Source organism: Drosophila simulans, chromosome 2L (genome assembly GCF_016746395.2).
Source record: "Drosophila simulans strain w501 chromosome 2L, Prin_Dsim_3.1, whole genome shotgun sequence".
In the NCBI taxonomy this organism is placed as follows: domain Eukaryota; kingdom Metazoa; phylum Arthropoda; class Insecta; order Diptera; family Drosophilidae; genus Drosophila; species Drosophila simulans.
The window spans coordinates 10,491,486-10,507,185 of record NC_052520.2 but is presented as its reverse complement, the minus strand read 5'-3'; the positions used below and the strand labels follow the sequence as shown (position 1 = coordinate 10,507,185).

Here is a 15,700-nt window from a genome sequence, read left to right as displayed (position 1 = left end):
GGACACATAAACAATCCCTCGACGCCATAAACACCAAGTGACGCCGAGGGTATTGGCAAAACATATGCAAAGTGCATGGCGAAATGCAAAAAGAAAAATGCAATCAGAAATACACAACAACTGACGCCGAATAAAATGACAAATGCGTCTAGCCGTGGAAAAGCTGGAAAATCAAGCGGGGAAAATGGGGGAAACTTTGTCACAAAATAAAAAGAGAGCGGAGCGAAGGAGCAGCATTTCCAAGATATCGGATTAAAGTCGACTGTTCCAGGTTTTTCCTGTGCCACCTCGAGTTTTCCAAGTGTTTTCCGGTTGCTTCCTGCACGTGTGCTCAAGTGATTCCCCTCGACGTTGCGTTATTAAAAACGAATTATGAATTATGTGTGTTTTTCATAATTCCACATTCATGGATTGTCTGTTTTTGTTGGCTGTTGTCTATTGTTGCCGAGCGTTCTGATGAGCCGCATGGATTATATTTTGGTGCCCCCTGCACGTCGTAGTTGTGCCACAGAGATAAGGCACATTTGTAGGGGATTACGGGTGTGGTGGTGCCACGGGAAACTCGGAAAAGCGGGCGGCAAAAAACAGAAGGGAAAACTTTGGAACAAAAGCAAAAAGGTGCAAAGAAGCGGACGAGTTGGTAGCATATGGTATTCATACGACTGAGATTGTATGGGATTAAACTTTGCAAGGGCTTTCGCTTGTAAGTTGGCTGCCTAAGAAATGTTTTTAATTTCGCAGAATTACTTAAAATAATTAAGGTTTGTGTGGGAGATAGCAGAATGGGGAAAGTGTGATTAAGCTAAAGCCTGGCTGGGGATTTTCCAAGTTAGATCCAAGGCATTTTATTATTCTCATCTCAGTATCGAGTTTCATAGAGTGACACTCAATCATACCGATTCCGATAAGGAAAAAACTGAAACCCATTAAAGTGATTTAATAGCCGATAAACTTCTCACATATCCCAACACTGAGAGAAAAGGGGAGGACTGCGTAGAACAAAGCGATGGGAAGTACAATGGGAACTAACACACTAACCGCATACAATTACGAGTGCATTGTTCGCCTTTTGTGCGCGGAAAAAAGAGAACTATTCGGATACTCAAGTGCTTTTCAACACTTTTTGCCCCAGCGGGGAATGGAAGCGGGCATGGAAGTGGGACTGGAAGTGGATGTGGAGGGGGTGCACTTGCAAATGGAGGTGTGCTGATGGTTAGCGCAATTAGAGTGCGGTGACAATGACACAAAAGCGCGGCGTAGCATTAAAATCCATGGTAGAGCAGCGTGGAAAGGGTTTTTAACAAGCGTCCTTTGTTTGGGCCAGATCTCAACGGACATTCCCCCTCCGATGTTGGTTTTTTTCGAACAGCTGCTCGCGCTCAATCAGCAAACTATGAAAACAAATCGCTGGCAAATCTCTGTCTATCGCATACCCTTGATAAGGATCCAGTTTCGAACAAAAAATTCCCGGCTACCGGATAAAAAATATACTACACTATTTGCATATTCGAGGCGTGGGCCATAAAAACAACGGGCTATGGCTTTGATTGATGAACATGTGCGACGAATTTTTGGTCATTCGAAGTTCTTTTTTTTTTTTGGGTCCACAGGAAGCATGAAAAATTCGGTTGACATTCGTTGGTGTTGCTGCTGTTTTCGGCTTAAACGAGCTTGGCTAGTCTAAAATTTTGATTACATTCAACTTTGACCAGACTGTTTGTGTGCGTCTCTGTGTGCTGACCATTTTCAAATAGTTGCAACGTTTAGTTGATTAATAGCCACAGAGCAACGTGGAAAAAGCCGGGGGAATCCCCGAAAAAGTGGGGATTGACCACACACACACACACATACACATAGGGGAAGCTTTTAGTTTAAGCCCCGCAAAGGCTTTTAGCAATTTAACGCACAGCTTAACAGCTGGCCATCAACGGAAGGGTAGGTGTCCGGAAGGTCAGAGGTCGATCCGTTCGGGGTTGACCATGTCCATTGCTCGTCTCGCCTCGTTTTGTTTGGTCTGTTGTTGTGTCCTGAGTGTGTGTAAATATTGACACTGCAGGTGGGTGTTTTGGGCCAAAATGTCCAAGGGGGAATCAGTCCGGAATCCCAGACAGATAGGCCAGGTCCTTGTGGCAGAGGTTAAAGTCGAACCGAGTGTTGTATAACATACCTGCAAGAAAAAAGAGAGCGAAAGTTTAGGGATTAGTTGGTGTTGCGAGTTGTAGCAAAATCAATGGGATTGATGAGTAAAGCCAACATTTTAATTAAGCCGAGTTGAAATGTTCCCTTAAACTAAACTTAAGCAATTCCCACCCACAGCAGGTACACAATATTATATAGACCAGTCCCTTCATTAAATCATTACGCTGCCGAGCTGTGAAATCACAGCATTTTCCCAGAATGAGGGCCTGGAATTTTCAATTAAGTCCCGGGTTGCTGTACTCTGTCACATGTTCATCATCATCATCTGCATAACTATTATTAAAAGCCCTCGCCCACCCACATTACAAACTCCGCAGAGTTCATTAAACCCCCAGGGAAGGGGCAAACTGAAAAGTAGTCTCGTGTAAGGAAGCCAAAGTTCCCGCATCCCGGGGCCAAAGTTAATCGCCAAACTATGCCAGAAATCACGTAACCTTCCATTAATCAAGGCAGAGTCATAAAAAATGGTTGCATCTCCCCCAGAACTCCCTCGTTCTTCACGCCCATTTAACTGGCACTTCCGCACTTCGCCGAAGCACCAAACCCAACTTCTCGCAACCTAAATGCAACATTAGTCAAGTCAAAGACTTTGATTAGATGAGATGCGAAGCATTGAGTTTGACTGCATTTTGTCCCGGGGCCATTCCATTTAATTATTTTGACAGGCACTTGAAGATGAAAATCCGCAGTGTTCGGGGTGTGATGGTTTTTCATATTTTCCAGCTGAGAGATTGGGATTCAGTTACTCATTTAAAGTGCTGCCAGCGCGCTGGCGACAGTCGCTAAGTGAGAAACGCGTGTCTGCCTGTGGCCACAAGTCACAAGTGACATCACATAGGAAAGAGCACTTGAAATTAATATTAGATATTTTAGATTTATAAATTACATTTAGGAAATACAGCAAGATTGATTACTTTGTGTCTTTAGACATGCTTGTATTACATCTAAATGCTTAGTAGAACATTTCTAACAATCTGTATTTCAATAATGTATTTTCCTCTGTGTATTTTTTTGAGATACTGAAGTGCAAGACGACCGAGTGAAGAGGCAACCCATCTGCTCAATCGGCAGTGGCAAAGCCAATTTGGATGCGCTGCGTTCTTCTTTTTCAACTTCTTCTCGCGAGACGTCGCGTAATCAAGAGAAATTAGTTTTCGACGTGCTCGATTGGCTGCCGCCCCATCCACTTGGCACCTCCCACTTGGCGCTTCCCTGGGAAATGGCCACCAATACCGGTAACAACTCGTCTGAGAGGGCTAAGAAAAGACGGCGTCGGCAAGATGCTTTGGCTAATTTTGAAAAATTGTTCTGCAAAGTGGCGGCGATCCAATGTTCGGAATGAATGGCGGCAGCACATCTTCTTTAAAGTTCTAGCGCTCTCGGCTTACAAGGGCTTTTCCACGCTACTCCTCGCTTTTCCCTGCTTTTCCGCTCCAACTGGTCAATTGTACAGTGTGATTAATGCCCAGATCTTGGCTGTTGATTTTCGAGTGCATTTTGACATTTGATGTATTGCATTGCTTCATACCAACCACTCTGCATTTCCCCCCTCCATCTCGCTTTGTTTTTCCTCCAACTTGAAGTTGGAAATCCGACTCGTTTGCAGCATTTGCTATTCAGCCATTATAATGAGGTTTCGATAACTCCATTTGTCTCTGTCTACAGCAGATTTTTCGGAAATGCCCGAATTGTCTTTCGCAACAGATGTTGCTAAATGAGCAAAGGACTTCGCAGGCAAGGGAAGTATGAATTCATAGTTGGCTGGGTATGGTATCGTATAACAAATTTGGCAAGAAATAAAACATATTTTAAGACCATATTCATAAATTCACTGAATTTTAGCTTTTCATGTTAATTTTCTCTGAAACACGGTTTGGATTTATTCAAATAATATCTTCAATCTTCTCTTATTATACTCAGATGAACATCTATTTATTCGATTAGAACGTATCAGTCAATGTGTAGTCCTCTTCCCTTTTTTTTTCTTTATTGCGGACAAAACAAATTGTTTGTGCTTGTTGCTTTCGCATTCAGAAACTTGGTCCTGCTTCCTGCCCCGCCGAAACACTTTGGCATTACAAATGGCAACACATTTTGTCTACAACGGAAACGGATATTAGTTGCAGTCTGCCAGACACCCCTGACCCCTGACCCCTCTTGACCACCCTGACCATCCTTTACACCCCTTCCCATCGCCACCAAACACAACAAATATGGCGCGACCGATTCGATATACGTATCTCGGAATCCTTTGGCGTTCCTATTCCTGCTACTCTCCTTGTTGGCCAAGCAAACACGTTTGTCAACCAACAGGATATGCAGGCAGTGCAATTTGGCAACTTCGGCCGGCAGAGGGCGCCACATGGCAGGACTGTTAGCCCCAACCCCCCTGCCGAAGGATCCCTTTAATGCGCCCTTGATAAACGAGCCGCTCAGTCGCAGGACCCGGCCGATAATAAAAACTACAAGACCAAGCCGGACCAGACTGACAAATGTGAACAAGTTGGGGGAGGGGCGGGGGGGTCAGCATATATGTGGGGAATATCTGGAGCAGATGGAGCCTGCCAAATGTCCGGCGACAGAGGGCGCCACCGACGCACAAGAAATTATTTTATGGCGCGTAATGTCTTTATGGACCGACAAAATGGCATCTATTTGGCCGAATAATAATATTTAAGCACATTTAAATAAAATGGCACTCCAGAGGCAACGAAAACCGGAATTGCAATTTGCATAAAATTCATTTGTTTGCCCATTCCGCTCTAGTAAAAAAATGGCAAAAAAATGTAAATGCGGCTTCCTAATTGACATTTTTGACTCGCTGGCAGGTCCATTTGCAGGCGAAGCTTCGGTGAATGATCCTTGTTGGTCCTTGGCTGGAAAATCAATTGATTGCCCTGTCCTGGCCCGACCTCTCTAATTTGTGTTTAGTAGCATGTGGCATGTTTGTCAATTACTTGCCTCAGGCTCATTTCTTTTTTTTTTCTTTTTTGCCAACTCTCTGTGTCTGGCCAAATGTTTGCCTACAATTTCTCAATGGCCCACAGTGCGTATGTGTATTATTTCCTTGACTACGTGCGCTCACTTAGTCCTGGCCATTTTTCTCCACTCTCTCTGTGTTGTGCTACGTGTGCGACATTTTCGAATAGCCAGTGTAATTATATTGATTAGGATGGTTTCGGCACAGAAGACATTCGGGGTCTCGAAAAGGGAGAAATTAATTTTTTCCTCCGGGTGTGACTAGCATATTAAGTTGTGTAATGAAAGAGAAGGGGAACCCACTGTATTTAGTTCATTAGCTTCCGTTTTTAAAAGTATATATAATTTAAGGCTGTATAGAAATATATATTCATCTGGTCGTAGTTCAACTCACAGTGAACTCATAAATCAGAAAAACAATCATAGCAAACATTCTAAGAAAATATCGCCCGTGGCCCGTAAAAAATTAGGTACAGCTACAATTACGTGACTTGTCAACTAATTACAATATTATTTCCATCCGTCTCCTAGCAGGATATCACTAGAGCTCCTCCCATTTTGCAGCCCCCAACTCCTCAGGTAATTAACGCGTGTCATTTATGCGGAAAAGAATTCCAGGCCAGGAAGATCATAAAAAACGCCACCAAGGAGGAGACACTCGTTCATAATTTGTTTAGGCTCCGGCAGTCATCTTCTGGTGCCTTCGCCACATCCAGCTCATTTTTGCTGTCGTTTTTATGAAAATTCCGCAATAAATTAAAAATTATTGCTCCCGCTGCTTTTGTTCTTATGCAGCTTAATTCTTTGCTGTAGCATTTTATGTTAATGTCTGTCATTCGCGCAGGTGATAAAGTTTGTCCATTACTCATTTTGTAGCGCCGCCGCTGGCGGGGAATCCCCTTTTGGCCAAAACCGAGGAGCAAACAATTTATGCAGGGACATGTTTAGTGCTGCAGATGCTCCAGGAAAAGCCTATTTGCAGAAGGATGACAAAGGCGCTGACTTTGGGAGATTAAACATGGCCTTTATGCCTCGAGGGAATCCCTGCGAGCTCAAGTAAAGATTACTTTAATGTGCACTTTGCCAGGAATTAATTAAGTTTAGCAAGCGATAGTAGTCACCATAAAATGCTGATCAAAAATCGAGTTTCTTGAGAAAAAACGTTAAGCTTACTATTTTAATATAGATGTTAAGGGAAAATAGGTTGCTCAAATGATATGAAAACCCATCCATCATTTTTCAGAGCTTATAAAAAGTAACTAAAATTTTTAGCAGTCACCCGAGAGAACTTTTAATCTATTAGCTGGTTGAGTATGACTTCTAACTTCTGACTTTCTCTTCACATGGCTTTATTTCCTAATATATATTCCGCACTTATCCCTCGTTTCCATTCTCTTTGCCCTAATCAAAACAGGAAAAGAAGGGAAATAAAATGGAAACTCATTATGTGACCCTCTGCCGAGGTCCTTCCGTCGTCGAACCAATTTCTTTCTCTATGCATTACGTCTCACTTTTATCGAAGGCAGCACGCAAGGCAATTTGGCCACACCTCCAAGGATACGCGACGATTTTAAGGAATGGCTGGGTTGCAAAAGCGTAACTCCACTGAAAAGCCTTTTCGATTTCCACCGAACACAAAAAAACGAGCGTGACAATACCAAATGTGACTTTGAAAATTTGATAAATGACCCAAAACTTCCAGACGCAACTTCTTTCGGGGGGAGGGGATAACTGTTTGGGTTCGATGTCTGGAAATGAAATGAAATAAAATTCAAGCCATAAACGAGAAGCCAAAAGCGGAACTGAAGCGGCTCACGCAAAAGCCAAAAAGAGCCGAAAGAATGAATGAATGAATGAGTGAGTCAATGGACGAAAACGTGCGGGGAAAAAAAGGAAAATCGAAGAGGAAAACCCGCGACACTTTTTCCTTTGACAGTCGACGACGTTGGAAAAGCGAGACACAAGCGCCACATGTGTGTGTCGCCTTCACTTCTGTTGATTCATTTAGGCGGCTGTGTCGTCAAAGGCAAAGAGTGTAGGCACTTTTTCCTTTTTCGCCATTACTTCCTGCGCTGCCACGCCCCCTAACGAGCCATCTTGTTCTACGCCCCAAATTGGCCTGCTTCTACATTTATTTTGTACTTATTTGATACTCTTAGCCGCCTTTGTTGGGACTTCAATTCAAAGTCGAAGCAAATATTGATATTAAAAAATCGCATCACGTCGCTTAAGTTTTTTGTAAATAATGTTGTGGAAAATTTATTACGAAAGCGAATGTCTGTGTCTATTCGTGGGCGAACTTGACATTTTTTTCCACCGTTTGAGGCAGCTGGATAAATGCGATTTAGTGAGAGATTTACGCAGGCAGCTTTGAAGGGGATTTTTAGAATTCTCCAAGAAGCCGAAGGCTTGACAGGTGTCAATGAAGGGAAGAAATAAATGAAAACGAGTGGAAGTTAAGGTAATGTGCTCTTGGCTAACATACAATTGATTGAGCCATGAATCACAGCAACTAGTCTTGGAAAATCCAATGAAATCGGAACTAAGTAAGCTTATTTAAAGCCAATAGTTGTCTATAGTCTTCGAAAGACTCCATCACTAGCACTAGAAAGCCAACCACAATCAATTAGCATTATTCATAAGTCGCAAGGATTGAAGTGCTTGCATTTGAATAATTTATGATTGTCAATATAAGCAATAAATTGCAAATGAAAGAGACCCGCCGCACAAAGCAAACAGAGGGAACTGGAAGAAATAATATAATTTTCAATAAATAAAAAGAGCGGCCAGCACAAATATATATACATATATATTATTCAAGAAGAAATCCTTATGAGGCGACAAAGTGAGGAAAAGCAAAAAATATGAGGGCGAATCTATGAGAGAAACGTGATTCAACTGGCGCCGCAGAGCTGCAAAATTGAAAAGGACAAGTTAAGCGACCAGGACCACAACAAGGGAAACAAGTGCCCGCTGCAGGACCTGGAACAGGGCTAATAGAAAATGGGGAAAATGGAAAAGCGGGGTAAGCGAGGCGAAAGCAGCATTATAAATCATGTCTGACTAGTCGGACCCCAGGATCAGCGAAGGGAAGGACATTCGCCAGCCCTATTTCGCCTCTCTGCTCCTCCTTTTTGCTTCATAGAAACCAACTAAAATAAATACACGACAGGGGGGTAGCAGGGGCAAAAAGCCTGATGAGGAATAATGGCGAATGGAAAAAGCGACAAAGTCAATTATGCAGGCAACAGGAAAAGGAAACACAAAGCCAAGGCGTCCTGCGTTATGCTTTAATAAACTCAAACTGCCATTCGCAGAGCTCCAGCTTCACAGATCCCAGACAGCATTATTGAAATATTAATGACCTTCGGTATATTCAAAAAAAAGAGAGCAGAAAGTGAAAAGACGACAGCCGACGGCAAAGTTTTGGCTCTTTGCAAATCGAATTGCAAATTGCAATCAAAACTTAATCAGTTTAGAGGCTTAGACAAGCCACTGCCACCCACTGTCCTTACCCCACAGCTTCCATCTACATCCTTATGTAGTACATATTTGCCTAGCTTTCAATTAAACAAAAACGCTTGGGTCAGCCATTCATTCCATTCCCCTCGGGAAGTTCCTTGCCTCCATCCGGGGCAGGAATGTGGAATATTTTTTCAAAAATTAAAAGGATTTCGAGCGTCAATATTGACACAAGTCTTCATTGCGGCTGCTCTGCTGAAATGTTTGGCTGATGGAATGATGAAATGAAGTGAGTGGGTGCGATTCTGGCTGAGAATAACGCAAATATGAATAGAACTTTTCAGCTTTTTGCGGTTTTTCGGTTGGACGGACATAATATTGCCGCCGATAAAGTGGGTTACTAAAAGATTCGACTGGCAAGTGGTGACTGCTGATAAAATGGAACCATTTGTTAAAATGGTTTACATTGTGCCCACACTTGTTTTTTCAACAAACCATTAACTTTTTGCTTGCAAAAAATAGTCATCTCTGCTTCATTTAATTGCTTACTTTAAACACTCCCACTCCTCCTAGACTTATATTTAAATTTAGTAAGCCGAACGAGAGGAAAACCGCACAGGACGAACCGCAACAACCTCGACCAACCGCAAAAAGGATAAACCAACGGCAGATGATAACAATTGCGAGTGCAGCAACAATAAATAATTAAATGCAAATTTTCGCACCTCAGAATGCAAATAAAAGGTAATTGCACTTAAATGTGCCCAAGCAGGTGCAGCAATCAGCCTATAAATCATGTCCTGCCACAAGGACAGCAAATGAATAAATGATAAGCGGGCAACGAAAAGTGGGCGAACAAAGCAAAACTTTGGCAAAGTTTGGGAAAGCCACTAGGAAAATCTGTCTGATGTAGTCTACTAGCAGAGGAGAAAGCAGGAGCAAGATAAATTTTTTTTATTTTTTTTTATCATTTTATTTTTTGTTAATTGTATTGTACTGCTCAGTTTTCGCATCCCTCGGCCAGCCTTCAACTGCAAAAACACATTTAACCCATTAATTAAATGGCCAGCGGGGCGTATACGCGATCCGGAAAGTGGTGTGCAAGTGTGAAAAAGTCGAGCAATTGCGTGAGCTTTTTTGTTCGCGCTTCAATTAAATTTAATTGCATTTTGAAGGGTCATAAATCCCAAACAGTGGCAGCCAAAAAACTACGCACCGTCGACTCCCAGCATTGTTCTCTCCCTCACTCTCGTTGTCTGTCGCACTCGCACAGCCGAAGAGCGGAACAAATTGCAGTATGCAAAGCGGGACAAAATGCGACCGACCATTGATTAATGGGGGTCCGCAGATGAAAAGAACGAACAAAACGGGTAAAATGAAAATCAATCACAATACAAATTGCCGCCACACTTTAACTTTCGATGGTTCGAACATGAATAAATGGTATATGGTTGGTTTTGGGGACCGAAATCTAGAGATCATATAGCTTATTAAATGCGCCCCCTGCTCAAACACTGCATTCATCTGTCATTGATGCGTTGTGCATCATCATCTGTGCTGGTGATAATTTATTTATTGCCTTGACTCGCAGGCCATCAAAATATTAGAAAAACTAAGCGTTCCTCACATACTGTAGATAACTTTAAAAAGCTATAATGTGGGATATATATGCTTCTGAGGGAGGGTTGGCGATAGAACCCGAAGCAATTCATTTTAATTATTCACGCAGCAAACTCCAAGATTTCACACTCTGGAGAAAGGAATACCAAATTTCAGGGAGGGTAGAACTTCCACTTGATTTATGGTTTTGGCTCTGGAGCAATATTAGGTGATAAGAACATCGAATTGTAATTTATTGTTCGAAAAGCGACCCCCCTATCTGCGGTTTTAATTTTAAAGTTTTATTGGCCTAAATGGCTTTTTACCTTTGACAGTTTTTAAGATAAGTTGGGAAACTTTGTACTTAAAGCAAAGTATTTCCACAGATTTTCAGCTTATTTCAAAATTGTATTCTGGCGAATTGGTTTTGCTCGCTAGTTTTCTTATTGAACTTCTACAGTTTGATCTCTCGAAACCTCCAAAGCTGCCAGTTCCAGACCCTCAAATCCGCCCTTTGTGGCACATCGAGCTTCTTGGCAGAGTCCTCTTGAGTTGGCTGCCGTTTAACCAGCTGCTACCTAGTGGCAGGCCCTCCAAAAAATCATAACGCACTCTGTGCATGTGGCACAATCGAACTGCACTCCAACGTAGAGATCTGGAAATAGTCAATGTCTGGCCTTCCAATCGTACTCCACCGTCTCCACGAGACGAGACGAGGAGCATCTATGTGTCCCTCCCGTTGGCCCGGCAGCTCCATAGTTCATGGACCGGAAAATGAGGTTATGCTCGGACTGCTGCCTCGTCTGCGATGGCAACATGTTACTTCAGTCGATGAGTGTGTGTGTGTGTGTGTGTGTGCCTTCTGTGTGATTTATGAAGAGCAATTTTAATGACATTTGCTACGAGAGTATCGACACATATCGGTAATGTTCCTCGGTTTGCTGGCGTGGAGTGGGTGCCCAGCTACAGCTCCTACGGATGCATTAACTGCAGCTGACGACTGCCTTTGGCCAGTCATGCGTGCCAATAGGCCAGAGATCCCAGTAACCCGACAATCCGAGCACCCAGCCCAGCCCACCTCACGACCATGTCCATGGTGCTCACTAGCAAGACCTGGACCTGGACACACCTCAAAGTGATGTCGATTCGAATGGTAGATGTGGAACTTTATCTGCACGAATCAAATACCCTAAGACAAATATTACTAACTTGCCAAATTCGTCTTATTTAAATGTAAGCTTTCAGAAGGCCTGGAATTTATTAATATAAATTGAAACTTAATTCCCTTAATATGTACAATTTACAAACTAATACACAGATTCACAGACTAAAGATACATTGCATGTAAATAGCATTTGTCAGCTACTAAAAGTTAATTTTTCAATCTTTTTCATATTTATGAGAATCTAATGAAGCGGATTCCGCAACATGCACTTTCGAAAAAAATCAGATAATTGTGTCCATAAAATGTGACAGTAACTTATTAAAAAAAAAAAAGAGCTGAATGAAATCAGTCTGCGATGCATCGATTTGGAATCGTTCCACATCGCTGGATGGACCCAACCCACTATGGAAACCATGGACATTGGGTGTCCAAAACACTTTGCATGAATAATCGCCGCTCATAAATTTGAGTGTGATATGCGGCAATTGACTCCTTTTGTTGCTGCAGTGATAAGCAATAGTTTATTGTGTTGCCTTCTTTTTTCAGTTTTTATTGCACTTTTCAGTGGGTCACATGAATCAGTTTCTGATGATTGCCCAATGGCGAATCCACACAGCCAGCATAAAGTGCAAAATCATGGGGATTTGTGCAAATCTGGTATTTGTCTGTCGTTTGCCAAACGGGCAAACTTCTGCAGTTGCAATGCTTTATTTGACTCACTGTGGTAAATAAATAACGAGCACTATTGAGCCACATATATCCACGTACATATACTTTTTATGGAAATTTACTGAATTTTCCATTTCAATTGCCTTTTGAGTGGAAAAATATGTAAATTTCGATGAAGCGCATGGACAATAGTCGAGGCTAGGCAATGCATGCCCATCGAGGCGATGTGTGCAGTAAATTGCAGTTTGCCAAAAACATTTTTGCCATTCGCTCGATGCCCCCCACAAGTCACCATTTTCCCCCCTCTCAGTTCGCAACTCGGTGAAATTTATGGCCAGCGGCTATTTTAATGTGTGGAAATGAGAACTTTCTTGATATACGACCAACACGATCGGGTACAGATATTATATTGACAGTAGCAGAAGCCCAACATCCTAGTCCAGTTATTGGTTTCTACTTTGGCTGGAGTGGCAAACTCAGATGGATACATTCGAAGCAACAGCCTAAAAATATCAAGCACATTTTGATATCTTTCAATATTTGATGTGTTGCTTTTCATTTCCCCAAGGCTGCTCGCAACTTCTGTCTTCAGACAGAAACAATTAAATGTGACACACATCCATTTACCAGTTTTATTTAACAACCAAACTACCAATCTGCTAGTGTGTGCCAAAAAAGAAAGATTTATATTTGCCATTTTCCACACTCAACCTGGAGAAAGAGTCCAAGTGAAGGTCCCTCCGATGCAGTCTTATTTTTGGTCCTAGTGCTCCGCTGCTGCTGATTTGTTGCCGATGTGTTCTTTCACTAAACTCACTTAAATTCATGTTATTTCCGCATGTTTCACACCACTCACCTACCGCTCCTCGATTCCCTAGCTCCAAACTAATCCCCACATCGCGTTGATTTTTCCTTTGCTCACAATTTGCACTTCATGAATACCAGATAGGAGAGAAAAGAGCAAAGGAGCCAAAGGGGATCCACATCCAGCTGCTCCATTAGACAATTTCCCCATCTTCCTTCGACGACTTCGTCGCTACGGAAAATGTGTGTGTGTTGTTCTTCTGTGCGCCTTGAGTCAATTGAAGTGGAGGCCACATGAGGCTCCCTCCCAGCAAATTATTCGATTGATGCACAGAGTAAACTTCCGTTTTGCCATTGACCGTTTAATGTGCCCCATTCCGGGAAAACTGGGTACACATGTGGCCAAAACTCACTATCCAATTGGGTATGAAAACTTTAAAATCGAGGCCAGGAGGTTAGAAAAAGTGGGCTAGGATTGGTTTAAGATTGGTTTTTATATACTCAGTACAGAGTGCAACTTTTACTGACTCAAATATATATAGCATCACAACATATTTACTACCCTTCAAAACTCATCGTTTGCACTACAAAAGCCACAATATCTGAATGCATAATGCAGCCATTTCATTAGCAGCTCATTGAGCTTGCCACAATGTTTATACTCCGTTCCACTTCCATCGGCACTACAATTCGCGCTGGCCAAACATTTTCCCCAAATATGCAGCACCACACATCATTACTGCTGCTCCAGCTCCACTTGTGCGCCACTTCATTAACAGATTTTCCATAGGGAGCCGCCGCCAAGTTGGACCGCAGAAAAGCCAGCGCCATTAAAACGCAATCGCCCATCGGAAGCGATCCGCTGTTGGCCATGGCAACAGAATCCGCAGCTGGCCGAATATATTTAACCAATAATGCAATTTCGCTTGTGGCCGACAAACTTGCGCGCAGCTGGCGATTTGCACAGACAATAGATGAGTCCGAAACCGAAAAGGGATTCATTCCGGCTGGGGGAATCCCCCGATGGCAGGGGTAAACAGTAGCTGCCCGGAGGGCCTAGCTCCAATGGAGTTTCGTCGATTGACCAACTGTCCACCAGTGTCCATTGTGAACTATACCCCTTTCCCATTTCCGGCCGTCAATTAATTTTCCCCACCCAGTGGCACTGATTCCGTTTGTTCAATAAACGCATAATTATGCGCAATAATTGCATTAGCAAATATGGGCATGGAATTAAAGGCCACAGAGTAATTAGGAATGTCATCATCGTGTAATCGTCCTCAGGGGGTGGCTGGCAAAAGAGCTCCTGCATCTTGAGGCATTTAATTAGAGGCGTTAAGTTGGCTAATGAATGCGGCAATCACACGAAGCCTCGACTTGCTCACTCGAGGCCAAAACACTCGGATGCAGCTCATCCTGGCCGTCTCAGCCTCACGTTTCAACCTCAGTGAGTTGTGAATGCTGTGAATGGTGAATAGTGAGCAGTGAGTGTGCAGTCAGTTAGTCACTCGGTCTGCACATGCCGGATAAGTGAATAGCATTAAATAAACAAACTGGCGAACAGCACAACAACTGCCAAACAACAGCCGGCAGGAATAAAGACTACAAAACTGATGCACTGCGGAGGAAATACGAAAAATTGTGGCAGTCAAAAGGACGAAGGAATTACGAGGCGAATAAAGGATACTCTAATATGAACAGAAGTGTAATGCTCTCCAACTTAAAAATTATAATAATACTAGCTTATAAAGGTAGCAAAGGCTGGTAAAAATGTAATTTAAACTTTGAAACATTCGTGTAAGAATGCTTTTTTTCTAAAAAGCAACCTTTGATTAAACATATTTGTAAAATAAATAAAAGCCTCGATAGAACTACAATATGCCCGATCAAAAATCATCGAGATAATAAAGAGGAAACCCGAGCACACACATAGTGGATAGTTGATGTTCGAATGTTTTCCCCATTTCCTGAAAATGTTCTCTGGTTTCGGGATCTGATGCATTTGATAAGCGTCACGTAGCACACGCCAGAAACCATTCTGTACCATGCCATATACCAAACCATACCAGTTTTTTCCAGCAGCTGTGAGTGGAAAACTGAGAACTGAAAGCCTGGGCAACCGATTGCCGAGTGCTTTATTATCCGTATAGCAGTGGGCCACAAGGATGCATTTGCTTGCCACTTACACACACAAAGGGATAGCGAAATGGCGGATCCACGTGGATGGTACGTACCTGCAAGGATATGGAAGGATACGAGGGGCATTAGTAGGAAATCTTAGCAGAGCACACCTGAAAACATCCCAACTCCCACTACCCAGCTTGCAATTGCATTAGAATTTAAGATAAGTTCCAAGCAGCCAGGGAACACAGGAGTGTGAGTAATGGCAATGGGTTTGGGGGCCGAAGTGGAAGCTCCCAGATTGGGGGACTCGGCTTACAGGTTGCTCCTGCTCCTGCTCCTGCCCCTGCTGCTTCTTATTGTGTGTTGGATTTGGAGCCGAAGTGTGTGTGGGGCAACTTGTTTACCAAACTTTATTACAACTTGGCAAACAGTCGTCGCCTTTGTAGTTGGCTCGAGTCGAGTCGAGTTCTGTTGCTTTGTCTGCTAACTGATTGCAGTTACAATCAGTTTATTGTACGGGCCTGCTGGAGAATAGATTCGCCTGGACACACACACACACACACATGCGCCTAGCTACCTTGTATCCTTGCATCCTGGCATCCTCGTATCCTTGCAACATGGCAAACAGCAGGAGCAAAGTGGAAAAAGGACTTTGTAGCCGGCAACAAGCTGCACAAGATGATGCCAGAGTCGCCACTT

The 15,700-nt window shown here is 42.9% G+C and overlaps 1 protein-coding gene and 1 long non-coding RNA gene across 4 annotated transcripts in view; both read right to left on the bottom strand.

Moving 5' to 3' along the window:
* LOC6731852 (E3 ubiquitin-protein ligase TRIM9) overlaps positions 1 to 15,700 on the bottom strand; it is a 75,081-nt gene that overhangs the window by 19,788 nt on the left and 39,593 nt on the right. Inside the window, exon 2 of one of the 3 annotated variants that reach the window (XM_016179948.3) lies at positions 582 to 2,167. The exons of the other annotated variants lie outside the window; for them this stretch is intronic. Coding sequence (XP_016024534.1) covers positions 1,952 to 2,167 — 216 coding nt within the window. The 3' untranslated portion in view covers positions 582 to 1,951. Of the gene's footprint in view, positions 1 to 581; positions 2,168 to 15,700 lie in introns of those variants that run through there. 3 annotated transcript variants of the gene reach the window in all.
* Positions 4,193 to 11,775, bottom strand: LOC123327048. Its single transcript, XR_006541506.1, has 2 exons — positions 7,243 to 11,775; positions 4,193 to 6,926 (listed from the first exon to the last, which is right to left on the bottom strand). It is a non-coding gene; the product is annotated as an uncharacterized LOC123327048 (long non-coding RNA).